This window comes from Ooceraea biroi, chromosome 3 (assembly GCF_003672135.1).
Source record: "Ooceraea biroi isolate clonal line C1 chromosome 3, Obir_v5.4, whole genome shotgun sequence".
Lineage (NCBI taxonomy): Eukaryota > Metazoa > Arthropoda > Insecta > Hymenoptera > Formicidae > Ooceraea > Ooceraea biroi.
The window spans coordinates 4,474,682-4,492,824 of record NC_039508.1 but is presented as its reverse complement, the minus strand read 5'-3'; the positions used below and the strand labels follow the sequence as shown (position 1 = coordinate 4,492,824).

The window sequence follows — 18,143 nt, the reverse complement described above, 5'->3', positions numbered from 1 at the left end:
ACACGAAAGTATTTTTAATTTTCGACTAAGTACCTTGTCAACAAAATTATAACTTAATTACGTTTTTTGTTTAATGTATAAGAATATCTTAGATTAATATATGTATATATATTTACATTAACATACATAGTTTAGTAAAATTAAAACCATATTCATTGTTTTCGCCATACATAAATGATAAATCTTGTCTATCGTATACAAGCTTGCTAAAGATAACGGTATATTTCTCAAACTACAGCAAACAATTATATAGTCAAATTTAAAAGCAATTCTCAATTCACGATTTTGAAATTTGTTTAAAAGATTAACATATATAACTTGCACACATTTGCATCATATAGGGTTCGTCGAGTCCTCTTTCAATAAAATTTCGAACGGTAAAGTAACAACGATTAATATAAAATATATAAATAACAATCAACGTGTGTTTACATATTTTGCAATTCTTCGCTACTTGTTAAACTCGATTGTCAGGGACGGACAGTGAGGTCATTCAAATGTTGAACGTAAAAATGAAAAATATCCCATTCGTATGTCATCGCCTGATACTATTGGCCCCTCCGAATAGTACGAGATTTCCTTCTCTTCCGACTATTCGCAGCGCGAACAGCATTCGAATCTCTATGCAAAACATACATATATATGTAGATACAGTAACGTGAAAAAATACTACTCCGTCGCTGCGAATGACGATGACGGTTACGAGTAGCACTTTTTTTTAAATTTGATAACTGTCTAAATCTCAATGCGTATAAACACTTATTTTGCATTCGACCACGACACGGACGATTGTATCTTCGGCGGAGGTAGCATGGTCAATTAACCCATTGCTTCTTCTCAGTTCGGCCGCGGAATGTTTAAGCACAAAATCTGTTTGTTTTTTTTTTAATTTTTTCATCGTGACAAAAGACGAAAAATAAAAAGAAGGGGATGAGAAAGGGCGCTACGTTAGGGCGCCAGGGATAATTATCGTGATTTGGCGGGCGTGAGAAAATGGGCTAATCGACGCGATTAACAGGCTTCAACTTGATAATTCTTCTCTTTAATTCTTTAATTTGTTTCTTTAATCGCTAAAAATGCTTAACAACGGGGATAACGATTTTTGACTCCCGAAATACATCGCGAGCAAGCTCTTAAGTTTATTGCTTCTTCTAATCTAGGACTGTCTCGTACTCGTACGACGCTTTGGCGCTCGACGGTCAACGTTCCGCGAGCGTTGCTCCACAATTTTACACTTGCAAGTCTCATCATACGAAGTCTCCACGGAGAAGACAAACACATTTTAAAATTAATCGAATCTGCTGCCCCGAAGACATGACATCACAGTAAAGTCCAGCCACTCTCTCTTCGTAGCCGATAAGTTCTTATTAATATATTGAAAATGCCGCGGCTATATATACGTATATATATATGATATGTGTGTATACATATATGCATGTATATATAGTAGCGGCGACAACGGCACAGCACCAATCTCTCTTTTTCAACGATGTGACTTAATAAAATATTGACAATATACAATACTCAAATAGACGCTTTTCACTGTATATAACGATCGATACGAAAATAACGAAAAGCGATTGACGATCTGTATGAAGCTGTTTAATTCTAGTAAACATCGTCAGATACTTGTGTATTTTTATCCATTCTACCGCTCCCACAGGCAGGTACTAATCTAAGAATCTGCCACGAATAGCAATAATACGTATAAGGGCGACATTAATACCAGCTTTCGGATTCCGCTTTACGAGCGATGACGATGACGACGATGATGAAAATATTTTCTGATTATTGATATTTTGGCAGCCGATATTCGCTCTAAGCGAACAGTAAGTAATTTATTAGCTTCATTACTGGATGTGTGGTAGGTATATGCTGTTTAGTTTAGTGTACTTGTAACACTCCACGAGGTCGGTCCAGTATCTTTCTCTATTTTAACGCGGATTGTCCGGTAATCCAAGTGTCATCTTCGTACTTTCGGAGAGATGTAAAACCCAGCATGCGTGGTCCTACGCACACGAGTAGAAAGAACCAATCAATCAACGTTGACAGCAACAGGTGGGCAGTGGTTTCTTGATCTTGTGTATTAAAATTCTCGTATTAACGTAATTATTCATTCACGTGAGCGCCGCCGATCGTCCTTTCTTCCCGCTTCCCTGCTTGAAAGCGCTCCATCACGAGGCACTTGGACGAATCGACTTCGAAGTACTGCGGATCCGGACGACTTTTTCAAAGATGCGGATCACCGTGTCCAGGCAACGTTGTACCTTTCGCCGTATCGTCGCGGCAAGCCGGCGAGACACGCCGGTAATCGCGAATCTCACGCGTATGGCTGTCACGCTTGAGCGGCACGCGGGCGTCACTGCAAGAATACGAATGGTCAGCTGTATGAATGCGCGGAATACCCGATTTGACTTCGTCCCCGGTACATCGCCGCTCTCATTTCGATCTTCACCTGCGAGTTACGTGGATGTTGACGGCGACGATGAGACTGGATCCGGCTGGTAATACCTCAAGCCGTTTACCTGTAAGCAAACATAGCAATAAGAGTTTACAACAGGATTAAAATCATTACGCATGCCGCATAACGCAGCTACTCATTTATTTTATACCGTCATATCGTATTCCGTAATGTACGCTGGGATCTCAAGTTGGTCAGGCGGCATCACTTCGTAGAGATACTCTACTCCGGGTAAATTGTGAACTTTCTGCTTAATAGCTGGAGCCATGAAGGTCGTGAACCACCATGTCATCATCTGTAACAAACGAGCAAGTCAATTACGTTTTCGCAAGGAAACTGATGTACTTATATCTAAACTCAAGTTCTAGTTGCAACTCTTCTCTTTCATTTTGCATTTTTTTAAATCAAATTTTAATGGTCTCTTTAAATCATCAAAGGTTATAAACTTGCTGCATATAACTACAATATATTTACTAACGGATTATGGAACAGTCAGGAAATACGAAATAAAATAAACGATTGTTCCAAAGATAACTCGTTGTGGCGCAACGTAAACGTGGGAAATATGATAACACAGTATTCATCAACGCTTCTGCGTCTTAAGAACGTAATTCTCTTTTCAGATCATTCATTGTATCAGCATGCGATACATGGCTACAGCACATGATTCTACTGACCTTGGTCCAAAAGGTAGGATGAATAATGTAGAAATGTTTTAGATTCTTCTTGTATCTGTAAAAGAAATCTTATTTCAAGACCGCTCTGCTTAAATTTTTGCAAACGAATGGTATCATGTAGATTCCGATAAATAACAATCCGATGCAAATTTGTACAAAAGAATGTATAATCATCAATGTATAGTAAAGTGTGATAATTTAATAATCCCCGTCAGCTTATCCTCTCCTTAGAATTAAAACGAAGAATTCTTAATGTTACGTAAAAACGTGACTTGTGATCTGCAATTGCGTCTGAAATGTGATCCATAAATCCGATGCATTTGATGTTAAGCGTACGACTTACTTGTAGGGAAGCACGTTGTAAACCTCGCGCAGCCAGTGTAAACTGGGATAATTGCTGCTGGCTGTAAGGGTGTGGAAATACGCGATAACGTAGTCACCTTTCACGATGGGATCCAGCAATTGTATCAGGTACAACAAGGCCTAAAGTCACAAAAAAAGACACGAGAATGAAGCAGTATTCCAACATATTTTATGTATTATCATCGCGTTCCCATTCTTCGTGCAAAATGGAAAGTAAAGCACTATCCCCTTTAAACGTTTTACGTTGGGAATTTATGCTGCGTAAAAAAATATGATATTAAAATAGAAACGAGGGAAACAGGGGTGAATATATGTCCCGAAATAAACGTTGCGTAAATACCCTCCTGATCGACGGGATATTAGTAATTAGGCGTACAGAATATGTTTTCCAAAGCATTCCTACGTGGTACACTGTATTTCTTTACCGATTCTGTTGCAAGAGCTAAGCAATTTCGTCGTGATTTCATTATTCACGGTAACGAAATCGCGATTGATATTGCAAGATTCCTCGACGAGTAGTGATATTTACGGTACATTTAAAACACTTGTTTGTCTTTTCCCTTCAAAATAATAATGTTTTTTTCACAGGTGTAAACAGCTCCTATATGACGGTAACGTTCGTGCTAAAGAAAGAGGGAACGCCGCAATGATGCAGCATACATCTGACATGTGTAACATGTCAAATATTCTTCTTTACATGTGTCTTCACACGAAATGTGCTAGCACAAGTGCTAGCTATCAGTTACTAAATATCTTATTTTCCTTATTAGCTGCAGACGTTGAGTTCGAAATGACAAGTAACTTAATGACTTCTTATGTTACAGTCTACGTTATTTAAAATCGTTTCATTTTCTGTTGATTCATGCTTTAAATAAAAGAATACTCGTTTTTTAATGATATTTTGAGGTCTCCCGTACATAATCTTGCAATTAGTTATCACGCAATGGCGCAAGAAGATGTTTCAGATGAAACGTTCAATTAATATGTCATCGAATGCTGCAGCTGAGTCAGCGCACGGGATCGGCTGTCACCAGCGCAAATAGATCGGGAGGGCGAGGAGGAGCGAGAAATTTCATTGAGAATGGGGATGCGCGCCGCAACAACGGTAGCAATCTGGCCGCCCTCTCTATGGGGACTCGTTTCGCGGTCGGTCTATTTCTGGACATGTAAATATCGATTTACCACCCGCCTGCATTATACCGTACTACGCTCCGACTACAAGCAACGCGATAAGAATGAATCCGCCCGATGAAGAAAGGAAATGGCACGATGACGGGGCGGTTGGATACACAGATAGACGCCAAATGATCTGTAGGGGTTGGTATAAAAAGCTCTCCCCCTCGAGCGGTGCGGCACAATATTGAACGTCAATGACATGCGCGAGTCGGCGGTTCGTATCAGGTATCACAAACTTGTGTAGCTCCGTCTTATGAGCACAAATAAAACTTTTATATTTTTTTATACAACTGCATCAAACTTTTGCAGTAGGTTCTAACGTAATGTAACATAATATAGCTTATGTGCGAGATTACCGACAAAACTAGAGAAAGAAAGCGGCTTTCATTGGAAGAATACTCTGCAAAACGTTCGCCGTTTTGTAAAACAATTCAGACGAATCGATGAAAACAAAGGACACGAGCGAGTGACTATAGAATAATATATATGTACATGCACACACACGACTATAGCGATGCGATAATCTTCAAACTTGAATCAGAGTACTATGAAGAAGTATATTATAGTGAGGTTTATGAGGATAATTATGATAATTTGCAGTCTTTACATATTAATCAATAAAATCATTATACGCCGCATAACGAAGCTACTCAACTTATTTATATTTAATATCGATATATTAATATTGATATATAAATATCGATATATTTATTTATATACCGAACATGCTGTATGAAAACGTTTTTACATGATACTACATATGCGACATGTTTCTTTTACATGCGACCTACAGTGACTTTATCAAGAACTTTGACGAACGATTTTTTACCTTATCTAGATTGATTTTGGTGGCTGGAAACCATTTGCCGACGAAAACTACCACCGGCCGACCCTGTCGATCTACACCACTCTGGTACAGGCAACCAATCCCCGAAACCTCAGTTAGGTCCTCCGTCTTTGCTCTCCTAAGAAGCCTTTCGTACCTGCAACCAACGGTTTCATCAGCTTTTCACTATCGTACGCACGATCAGAGGTATGAACTGTTGATATAATTTTTGGGACATGCTTAATGCGTACATGTGTTACGGCAAGCTACGCTTGTGACAGAAAATCAACCAAATTGAAGAATGTTAAGTTCCAGCTAATGACCGTAATGTGTATTTAATGATAGCTGATAACTTTTCTGTTCTTGTAGCATAAGAACAATCAAAGTCGAAGTAATTATTAATTGAAACCTTGAGATACAGAAATACAGCGATTATCATTTGCGACTCGCTGAATTATTCAACTCGAGTCTGAATTTTTTTTCCCGAAGGCGGCTGAAAAAAGAAAAATTCAAAGGGGACAATATCAAACTCGCATCGTGAAAGTAATGAAAATGTGGTGATGTATACATTTAGTAAAATTCCAATTAGGACAATTTCAATACAATATTACATTAATTGATATTAATTTGCGATTTGGAAGAGGAAGATGTTAATGTGTACGGAGCACGGAACACGGAGAACGCTGCTTGAATCTTGCGATATCTCGCCGTCGTGTAGCTTTAATTACGATATGGAGAAACGTGCAGCTTTGCATAACATAAAGTGCAAATAGCGTGACGTGCAATAGAAATGCAGTCTGGTAATGCGTATAAATTTCATAATGTGATGAGTTTTATTGCGAAAAAATAAATGTATAATGTAAATAACATTATGTGGCGATGCATATCATCACGAATATTACTCCAATGTTTATAAATAACTGCATGTGTGTGTGTGGCACATTGTTCCGATGCATGCTCGTTAAACGAAGATTCACTCTTCTTTATATAATATTTTATGTGCCTATATTTTTCATAATATAATTACAGCGACCAATCCAAAATACATCTTTTACCGTAAAAATTTTCTCATGAGTACATGCCGATTTGCCGATTATTTTTAAACTCTCTTGAGACACAGACACGTTGAACGGTGTGATGACATTACATTACGTCGTCGAAAAATTTTCCAATACTAGGTCAATCATTACCAGCCCTCGGGTATACTCTGCGGACGACAATTTTTTGCCGGTCGGGGAAAATATACTGGACGAACGCCAATGAACGCGGGGGATCAATAGCAAACCGATAACGAGACACAGGCCTGTCGAAACTGTGCTCGACCCGCAGGAAACAGGAAACCGGCGCGGCAGAACGACGAGAACCACTACTACGTCCTCCTCCTGATACACACCGATCCTCATCCTCGATGACATCCACCATGTCAATCATGACCATTCTGCCGTAATGTTCCTCCTTGTAGGTCCCCTGATCTTGCCTCGATCAAGAGAAAAGAAAACCACTGCGAAGAAGAATACGCGATCGGAGCACTACTGACTGACACTCGTGCACAGGCGAATCTCCCTCCGTGACTTCCGGCTGGAGGAAGAGGCGAGCGATGACGCACGGAGCGATCAGGCCGAGGTGCCTTCGATCGGAGGAGCACAAGCGTAGACGAGGTGACCAGACGAGGACAGACCAGAGCGGCACGACGGGTCACGACAGACTGATCGAACCGCGCCGTCCTGCTCAGCGAGAGCCGACGTTCTGCGACGTCCCCCGCGATAGACGGCTGCGACGTCCACGACGACGGTCACGACGCCAGGCCTGGGTGGCTTCCGCGTCGAATTCGCAAGGCGCCTGCCCAGAGCTGGGTGAAACTGCGTGCTCGATGCGCGGCATCGACAACGTGGAGTAGGGGTCGCGAGCCCGATTATTAAATGATCGCGATGTACTCCCTAATCGCGCGGGTGTTGCCACTCGGTGGCCTTGAGACTGTCAACGTGCGTGTGACTTTTTCGCCTCTCCTTGTATAATTGACTATTTGCATCCCAGTTGCCAAATGTATCTATACAGCAGCATGATGATTTAAGGAAAAATCTGCGTCACGCGAGAGCGCGATCTTGGCATGTTTCGTGGATGGATCATCCTTTTAAAAAGACGCAGATTTTCAAGAATTTAAATGTCACTGTGTATTTATGTAATAACGAGTTTCTTCATATTCATTGTTAGTAAACGTAGCCTGATATCTTTTTAATATGCTTCTTAGGGGATTCAGTGTAGTAAAGTAACGATGTTCAAAAAGATTGCTCCAATTGGCGATCCAGCTAAAATATACGCTTGCCTTGGAGAATTTTCTTTTCACGATCGATCACGTATTTCTGATTTAATTAATAAAGGCCAATCGCGGAGCGTAGGTTTTGTGAACTTTTCGATTTCACCAAACAAGTGACTAAAAAATAAGATTATGCTCGATGGAAATTGAACAGAGATTGAACAATTTGTCTATCAGATAAATGCGTAGTAATATCTGGAAGATATTTTAAATATCTGTTTGTATTTGCTTTTCAAAATTTATACATTCACTTGAATATATATTCAAGTTCCACTAATAAATTATATAATGAGTTAGTGGAACGCATAATGATTTTAATTATTTAACTGATTTTAATTATTCAATTACTCAAATATTTTAATTATTTAATTGATTCTTGGAAAAAGAGAGTAACTAAACAATACGCAATGCATCGCATCCAAAACTATTGTTTCCAAGAAAAAATTTAGATAACAAAGTACGAAAGCACCGGTGTTGCACGCGATCGCAATCACATCACATCTCAAACATTATGTTCTTATTTAAAGACTGCAATTTCGTAACCCTGACCTCGATTAAAACAGATCCAAGGTGTTTCATTGAAATCATAAGTGAAAGATATTCCCTCAGGTTGAACATACTTGGATAGTTTTGACAAAGTTTTCGCAAAGACCAAATGTTTTTAAATGTATTATAAAATATGTATAAACATAATTATACAATGGTAAAAGTTTTGCTTTGTAAAATTATATTTGCCTTTATATTGTGTGAAATAAGCTACTGAGGCATTTTTAATTTACAATATGTAGCATATAAAATGAATATGGTAGCGATTATTAGATTATTAAATCAAAAAATGAGTTATCTCTCTCGAAAAAAAGAATCATGGAATGAGTCATTGTCGCTGGTGTAATCAGCGGTTATAGTCACATATAGGTCTTTTGCCTTGCTGTAATCAAGTGTCACGACAAAATGACGTCGATGACAATCTCGGTCTGAAAATAAGTATTTAATGCGACAGGAAATGTCAAGCCTGCACAAATGATTTATTTCCGTGACGCATGAGATATCTCGATCCTGAAATTAATTAGAAACAAATATTGCGAAAGAACCTTTATATATATGTTGTACGAAAGTCGATTTTATACATGTGACAGCATTGTCAAATATAGATTTAAATCAGGGAACTCATACATATGTAATTTTTCATGCAATAGCGAATATATCGCTATTGTTATGAATTAATTGTTTAATTAACATTAATTGTTTAATTGTTGCCATAAAAAGTTATATATATATAGATTTTGTGAAATTTTACTTTAAAAAATAACTATTAACATCTCATTACATAAAAGAATATGCTGACAAACATTAATTATAAAGATAATATAATATCAATGTACATTGATAAATACCAAATCTAAAAGTAAAAACATATGCACTAATTTATAATTAGAACATTTCTTATATATAATATACTTATAATTTACAGATCCCTGAATACTTACATGTAACTTTCGTTACTCTTATAAAAAGCGCTTAAGCACGTACACTCATGGCAAGAAATTCAATAAAACATAGAAATAATTTTGTTTAAACAAGTTTTATCACTTTATTAGAAAATCTTTAAAATGGTCAAAGAAAACAGAAAAATTGCTATTAAAAATTGGCAGTGTTTTTCAGTCAGTGAAGTAGTTTTTTCTGTACTACTTTCTTCTTTTCATTTTATTTTATTTTATACAGTAACTAGCTACCGCAGGCTAAGGAAAAACGCAAGATAAGATAGAAAAAATAAATATCGTTATAAAAATCTGGGCAGATTTAACACTAGATTTACGAACATTGCTCGTATACCTACTTTTTACTGAAATCCGTCACGTTGACAGGTACATTAAAATTCGGTTTTCGGTTTCTCGTTGATAAAAAATAATACTTTTGATTCTGTACCTTCAATGAATCCGTCAAATTGACGGGTTCCATAAATCTAGTTAAGTTAGGTTAAAAACAAAAATTCATACCTTTCTTTATGCTGCATTTGCTTGAGCATTATATCCGCTAGTGGATCAGCAAGGGGTCTCTCTCCCAAGAGTCTCTGACGATCCAAGTCACCTTGCATCTGTGCAAAGGCGTGCTCGCCAATGTTCACCGAAGTCTCTAATTGAGCTGATAGATCTACCGTCTCGTCGCCTGGAAGCGCGACAAAACGTATTTTTCAAGAAACGCTGCTAATTAAATTTACAGATGGCCGCAACAACAGAATGTTTGCTTACCGTGCAGAGCGTGTTGAGGATTATCAATTATTCTGATTTGTCTATCTGGAAGTAAAGGTTCTCCATCCGGTCCTCCAACGTCGCTCGGTAATTGCCAGCAAGCGTTATCTTGCTCTGCTAAATTTCGCGGAAAATAAAGAGGCAAGAGAACCTCGTATATTCCAAGATCGCACGACTCCAGTACAAATATAATACACGTTAATGAATCACTATATTGCTCCATAAATCTTCGCACAGTTCCTGTAAGAAGAAGAGATTTATTTTTCTATTAATGAAGCACCATTAATAATAGTCAGCTGTGTGTTTACATTTGTATAGATATTTAAATCTGCACTTACTGAGAGCTATATGAGCTCCTGCATCCGGAGGATAATTTTTCCGCACTGAATTTATTATCGGTAGGGCAATGGTACGCAATCCTAGTTCTCTCGCCTTTTGTAAGACATTTCTGTAATAAGGAAGAAGAATATTAAATACACATTAAATACACATTATCATTTTGTAAAACAAATTATTCAGATAAAATAAATGAATAATAAAATTAAATTGTACGATTGTAATTATTTATATGTTATATACTGAGATCTGTAGCGGTATATATTCAAGTAAAACTCGTCTAAAGAAAAGAAAACTCTATCTATCATTATAGAATATTCAAATGGATTAAATTTATATCTTATTTATTAATCTGATGATAAAAATAATAAAGTGAAGTCCTTTTTGTCGATATTTATCGTCATTTTTTATACAAGAACTTGTATTTGTATTGGAAACATAGTTAAATTACCTATAGCAACAATGTAACGTGTTCTGTGCAGCCGTTTGATACTTGACATTATAAACTGGTCCAACAGTATGTATAATAAAACGAGCAGGTAATCCGTGACCCTGTGTTACTTTTACTTCACCGGTTCTGCATTCTGCAATCAATATTTTGATATTAATATATTAATTATGATATTAATAAAGCAGACCTCATCGTTGGGCCTGACGCACTGGAACAACTACACCGGTTATACAAACCTTTTATTTCGTTATATATTTCTACTTTAAGTGCAGAACCAGCTCGGTCGAATATTCTTTGGCACATAGGACTGTTATCATCCATCGTCTCGTTGGTAGGATTTACTACCGCGTCCACTTGCAACGTCGAGATATCTCCGGTCCTGAAACAATTCGATACCAGGTGAATTACAATGCACGCGTGCACTTGTGAAGATAAAAAACCGAATCGAGCAATTATAGACCTATAGTTTTACACAGGAAGCACCATGCAGGATAACATTTGTTTTCCATGGAAAGTTATTGAACAAGATATGGTATTGGAACGCTCGCCGAGGAGAAAACAGGTTCAACTTGCGGTCTGGCCAGTCCAGCAAACAATGCAAAGCAATTCAACACTGTCACAACGTATGCATATGGATATACTGGAGTGCTCGCCAAGGAGAGAACAGCTTTAACTTGTGGTTTGGCCAATCCAGCAATGCGACGAAGGATGTACTGAAGGATATATAAATGAAAAAAAGTTTTGAACTCTTACCATAACGCGAGCTTGCTGTTAAGCGACGGTTGACAGAGGAAGGGACTTATAGCGTGATGCGCCGTTTCTCTAATCGACTCGGAGTAATCCGTGAATCGGTGTTGAACGGGGTAGTCGGCCCATCGTTTTAATGCGGCTGGTTTCACAATGTCCTGGACAACACCCAAGGGTTCCATCAGCCTCATTCAGCTGAAAACCGTACATGCACGCTTTATCGATTTATCCGCCAACGAAAGTGGAGGTGTGCGCCTTTGTTTTCGTATCAGCTGTTTCAATCCTAACCTAATCTTATTCTGTCATTTCTCGCCAGCGTACGTCACACGTAAGGAGCACGTCCATTGACTTGGAGTAGAATGCCTACGTGAGCAAATACGTTCGAAACAGCTATTATCGATGCCGCGAATGTTTCTTTAACCAGCAGCAGAGTGCTTCTCATCATATTTCATGAGCAAACGCCATTTTCGTGGGCGAAAATTTAAAATAAAGCTTGAATTGAGCTTATAGGTTTCGAAAAAAACGGATTTAATAATTTAATTTAAAAATTATAATATTTTAACAGAATTTTCAATAAATTCCAGATTTTTTTAGTTTAAATTTTCAGGTAACAGTAATGTCCAATTAATATTCAAGGAATTTTACATAAAATGCAGCTATACATAAATATGATATAAAATATTTTATATTACTGACGATAGAACCGCATTTAGTTTACACAGCAAGCGCATCAAGCAGATGCAAGCAGTCGGTATTGTCGTGTACTCCTAAAAATAAACAGTTCTGTCGATAAAAATGTGGGCCATGTTACAAACAAGAACAATACTCGACCAAGGACGCAATTCTCATCGATTTGCAAACTAGAACAGGATAGAATTCTAACTGTAATTTTGCGTCACTACCGTTTGAGAATATTTATAAGATACGTGCACTCGCGTATAATTTAAGCTACTATAATTTAGATTTTTCAAATATAAATTTAAGTATAATAAACTGTATATAAAGTTATAGACAAAGCTCTATCCTAAATTCTATTGCGAATTGCGGATCATTTAAAATAATTTTCAAAAACAAAAATAGCTAACTTTTGATTCTTGTATTTAATCATTAGATTCTTATATTTATTTCCTTTTTTTTATTTAAGTATATTACATTTTGTATAAGTAATATTATACATTATATTATAATTTTATATTTCTGCTTCTATCGCACGTTAATAATTAAATTGTTTCGAACTGTACATGTGCGTGACAAGATAGTACGATATATGTCATTGGTAATGGCAAGGAGACGGGAGACTGGCGCCGTCTGGCCTCGTACGAATCTTACATCCTGGCAAACCCATTAATAGACAAGATCATCGACCTCGCGCCATAACCATTATCAGAATAATTTACCTTTGCTAACAACACGTAAGAGAATTTAAGAAATTCTGATTCGATATGTAAAATCTACTACGGCATACTCTGATAAAACAGTATGATGTCGATTAATAAATATTAGATTTTTCGACGATTGTATTAGCATTGCATCTTCATTATTTACAGATATATTGATTTTATATAAATATATAATAATAATAATTTATTATTATTATATTATATTATAATTTAATTATATTTTGTGTGTATATTTTCTATAATATTAGAGAATGATACGACGTAATTGACGCGCATGGGAGCGCATGACATGAAGTGGCGGAAGTGAGAAAAATGGAAAATGTGCGTTTAATGACCTTACATTTAATTTAATAACTACGCGGCCGATAACACTACCGAGGCATAAAGGGTCAAAGTCGTTCGATAAATCTAGCTTTAAAAATAGAATAAAGATACTTCCTACATGAGCAACGTCTCAATGAGTTTGCAGCAAAACCACTGACATAAAAATGCTTACTATTAATACGAAATATATTAATAACAGTAGTATTACAAGCCTCGGTATACTTTATAGTATACCGTGTATATATAGTAAATCAACTATCGTTGATACACCTTGAACGAATGCACCGATGCACCGACGAAGCCTTTTAGCTCGGGGTTACAATGTTCTGCAACACGAGGGGCTTCCAAATGAATCCCTTTGTGCGCGCACAGTCGCCAATGAAGTGAAAAAGCTTGAAAACACAAAAAAGAGAATCAAATATAAATCGGCAGCGGTTGTTTCCACAAAGACGCACAGTTCTTTCATGATTCTTCAGAGCGTGAAATAATAATAAAACTTATCACGAATAGAATAAGAATTTCCGACACGTTTCATAACTCTGCTCTGTCGGATATCAAGTGGATCGATGAAAAGAAAATCGATGTACTCTGAATGCAAGAAAAAGATTTACGTAATTTTTTGTTTTTGTTGTCACGATCTAATCTGTGATAGAAAAACTAGAGAATTATTATAAATCAAACGAATGATCCATCGATGCATCATAGTATCTGTCGCAATGTATCAACTATTTTCAGCAGGTTGATAATTCATCGAGTCCGGCTATCTCTTGAAGGAATACTAGATCCGGTTGATGATAACGCTTAATCCCTCTTTGGTTTGCACATTGATAAAAGGTACCGCAGTACATTTATGGTTTACGGTATGTCTCATCGATACGTGTCGAGATAAAGTTGATATTTCTGCTATAACTTGTTGATTTCAGAAAACTTTTATCGATAACTTTATCTTTGCGCGTTATTAATTTCTCTCTCTTAGTAATTCTTATTTCCTTGTTTACACAGATTGTAGAAACAGAAATAATTTTTACTCATTGTTAACATTTTTCTAGAAAATTTGCTCAAAATTATTTAAGAAATACATAATTTAAGAGACTACATTAATATGATATATTGCATAATATCACGTATTATGCTTACTATTTATTATCGTTTATGTGCTTGTAAATGATAGTTCATTATCATTTATTCTCTACGCATATGCTAAGATTGTTTATCTAGTTATACAGCAACTTTGCGCACGGATTATAAATCCACCATGTTATTATGATTCAGTGTATGACGCAAAGCGAACATTCACAGCATTCCTTGTCTTTACTACTGTGCGAGAGAGAACGTTCAATCGAATCGATGAATATAAAATATTAGCGAAGTATCGACTTTCCATCCTGGACACGTCCGAATTCGCCAAATATAAATTCTAATTGTTTTTACGATCAGTATTGATTTTAACTTGTTGCAATCTCGATTTTATCGAATTCTTCTTTAGACGTTTCAGTCTCGTTAATATTTTAAAGAGATATTATTGGCTCAAGCTAGGAAAGGAAGCGTATATATAATGATGGTACGATATATGTTATGTGCCATATGGTGACGTGAGATTCAGCTAATGCTAACGTAACGTGTAATGACATATTTATACCATATTATGTCATTTCAGAGGTATTTTTCAAGATATTGCTATCGATAAATACGGCGTAGTCAATTACAAATCAATGTCACTTGTGTAACGTCTTACGTTTCTTAGAATAGATAAACGCAGGTAAAAAAATTATTTTGAATTTCTGATACCTTCCTACGAGATTTCTTCATGAACCTTTGCTCACACATTAGATTGACATTAGAACCAAAAAATGATGTAAATTCATTTTTATGTCAAAATCAAATAATTTTCTAAATGTGTTAAAATTTATATATTCGGCAAAAAATATATATTCATAAAATGTAATGTATAATATTAAAGGTTTCCTTTTTATATCATGAATTAATAAATTTTTATAAAAATTTGTCGACTCTCAAGATCCATTTTCATTAAAAATAAAATAAAATACAGATTTACAAAATTATATAAATATATATAATTTATAGCAAATTATAAATATGTAACATATAAGTTTTTAAATAAAAAACATACATTAAAAAGAAAAGTTTTAGCAAGACCACAGAAATTATATTCATATATGCATAATATAATAGTATTCATGTATTTTGAATGAACGAAACACGTTAATAAAATTACGAATTGTGCAGGCAAAAAATTGGTCATTGTATATTACAATATAAATTAAGACATCGATAAAATTAACAGTTGCTTCGTATATTCTTCAAACCGGACGGAAACAACGGCTCTCCCTAGAACAATTGGTCAATGAGGACGCGTCAACCAATCGACGTTTAGATGCCAGATGCAAGGCCGAAAATGTATGACCTATATATCATCGATACGTGACCTCTACCACGATAGATATGACGCGTAGCGCGACCCATCGATAATTCGCGGCATCGTGAAAACGAACATCGATCGTAGGTGATTTAAAGCGGCTTAAAGTGTACATCCATATCATTTTCGCAGATGATTTTCCTTTGAGTTTCCAAGCATGAAGGTTTAAACATTGAAACAAGGCGTTATGTATCCGATAAGGCGTTTACGCCTTACTTAAAATTGCAAAGTACTTTATACACTATCAGCATTTGAAAACAGTTTATGCAACCTCAACCAGCTTAGAGGCAGCTATCATATATATTATGTATATTGTTTATTTCTCCTTTCATTCAACTATAACGGCCATCTTATCAATTGAATTTAATTAAAATTAAAAACCTGACCTGCACTTAAAATTAGTTAAGTAAAATTCTGACTTTATATTCGTTATGTGCATTTTTCAAAGCTGATTCCTTAAAATCTCTTTCCATTTGTTCGATGACAGAAAGTTTTCTAACGTGAAAATTTGCCCAATGAGATCAGGATTATTTCACTTGAGGGAGCCAATATTGTCACAGTCGAAACGCGATCCAACAGAATGTATGTGCGAATTATCGACGTGAAAACGCGCGGGTTGTGCGTATACCTCTACATCGGCGGCAACGCGAGCGATGTGCGCGATCAAGGTCGTCGCGCACCGCACTGAGCGCCGCTCAGGAAGTCGATGAACATCGACTCTCCTCGACCTTCCATAATGAAGAAAAGCTTCATGAAAACAGTCGACACAAAAACCGGTCTACAGATGATCAGGCTGTATTTCTTACGCGATAGCGTAGTTTGCGTAGTATTCGTGGAAATTCGTCCGATTGGTGGGGTATCATCACCTTCCCACTTTCTAACGCAAATGTTGCAAATGTCGTTTTACAATTTACGTGAAGCGTTCATTGTTCATATCAGTTTTTCACAGAATCCAAGAATTCCACGGAGGAACACTGAGAATCCCTAGGGAAAAGTAGATCTCATATTTCCGTTCGCGCGTATACGCACCTAGCTGCGTAGTTTTTGCATCGTTTATATTAATTTATATAAAAAAAAGTCGCTTATATATGTATGTATGATGTATACATATAGGCTTATTAAATTGGGATACGGTTTCGACGCACTTATACTTCAGGCAAGGTAGAAGCCGTACATCGGGAAATTCACTGTAACGGAAGGTAAATCTTCTGCTGCGATCATTTCCGTTGTTCAAGTCAGTGTCTGCAAACTTACGTGGCAGTGATTGCACGTACGTGGTAAATAGTAATAATCAATTAATCCTTGGGCGAGTGCACGTATATCAAGAATTTTCCGTTATGGTGATTAACAACGCCATTGAATACGTAATGCTTTACGTTATTATAATTGGGAATACCATCCGAGCCGATCAAGCACACGATCACCGAGCTGGAATCACTCGTTCAACGAATGTCCTACTATGTCAACTCTGAACTGTCAAACTGAACGTTTGCCTTGGAGGCTGTTGCGCCGCAAGTAGTTGGCGTCCGATTGCCCGCCAAAAAGCACACCGCTTAAGTAAAGAGAGCGGAAGATTTTTCCGCGAGTGGAACTACCTCGACGACGTGACGATGCGAATGAATTCGCTCTCACCTCTTCGGGTCGCACGCCTGTCAGACTGCCGTGAGGATACAGCGCGGAAGCAGGTCACAGCCCCTGTTGTCGCGGATGCCCGGTGGGCCTTTCCAGCAGCAGACACCTGGCTGTGTCCTTGGGAAATGAGGGAAAGCAAGAAGAAAAAGGGGCAAACGAAAGAACGGAACAATTCTTCCCGCCCACTTGAGGAACTGCTTTCAGTTCTGCTCGTCCGAGCAGGTATCACGAGCGCGGCGTCGGGTTAAAAACCGCCACAACAACCGACTATACCATCGCGTCCGTGCGCGAATGCTGACTGACTGATGCGCGCGACGGCCTTGTCGGGCCAAGCCGATCGGTACACGGCAGTGCGGCACCGGAATGCGCGTTGGCGCGCGTGCGACACTCCACATCGAGCATTATATACATGACTTGACATCTAAAGTTAATCATCTTCCGCTCGAATGCAACGTGTATACTACCGAGATATTATAAATATTATCTCCAATTTGCAACGCGATTTCTATATGATTTTTTGCTAGAATTATCATAAAAATGTGTATGGATTTCCTGCATGTAAGATTCATGGATCACGACTTTGGATTGGGATTTTTTGCTCCACTTTTGCTTTTCGGTTTCTATAATTTGCTGAGAAAATAATTTTAGTTAAAAAGTTTGTTTGGAGCAAAATATATTTAATTATAAATATACATTATGATAATATTATATCTACCGAGATAATGTACCTACATTTGATAATACGTAGCC

General features: G+C 37.2%; 1 protein-coding gene and 1 long non-coding RNA gene across 3 annotated transcripts; both read right to left on the bottom strand.

Annotated features, from left to right (window-relative positions):
- Nucleotides 1-88: 88 nt before the first annotated feature.
- Nucleotides 89-17,682, bottom strand: LOC105277148 (protein GDAP2 homolog). Of its 2 annotated transcripts, XM_011335429.3 has the most exons (13): nt 17,394-17,682; nt 11,607-11,795; nt 11,090-11,232; nt 10,854-10,986; nt 10,405-10,514; nt 10,067-10,306; nt 9,815-9,983; nt 5,507-5,660; nt 3,482-3,621; nt 3,139-3,193; nt 2,613-2,756; nt 2,456-2,525; nt 89-2,362 (listed from the first exon to the last, which is right to left on the bottom strand). In XM_011335429.3, exons 2-12 carry the CDS (start codon nt 11,789-11,791, stop codon nt 2,463-2,465), a joined length of 1,536 nt encoding a protein of 511 aa, XP_011333731.1. In that variant the 5' UTR covers nt 11,792-11,795; nt 17,394-17,682; the 3' UTR covers nt 89-2,362; nt 2,456-2,462. The 2 variants fall into 2 exon arrangements, with proteins under 2 accessions (XP_011333731.1, XP_011333654.1); XM_011335352.3 differs by having other exon boundaries at nt 89-2,525.
- On the bottom strand, nt 5,730-6,890 carry LOC105277099. The gene is made up of 2 exons (XR_893541.1): nt 6,559-6,890; nt 5,730-5,996 (listed from the first exon to the last, which is right to left on the bottom strand). It is a non-coding gene; the product is annotated as an uncharacterized LOC105277099 (long non-coding RNA).
- Nucleotides 17,683-18,143: the final 461 nt, after the last annotated feature.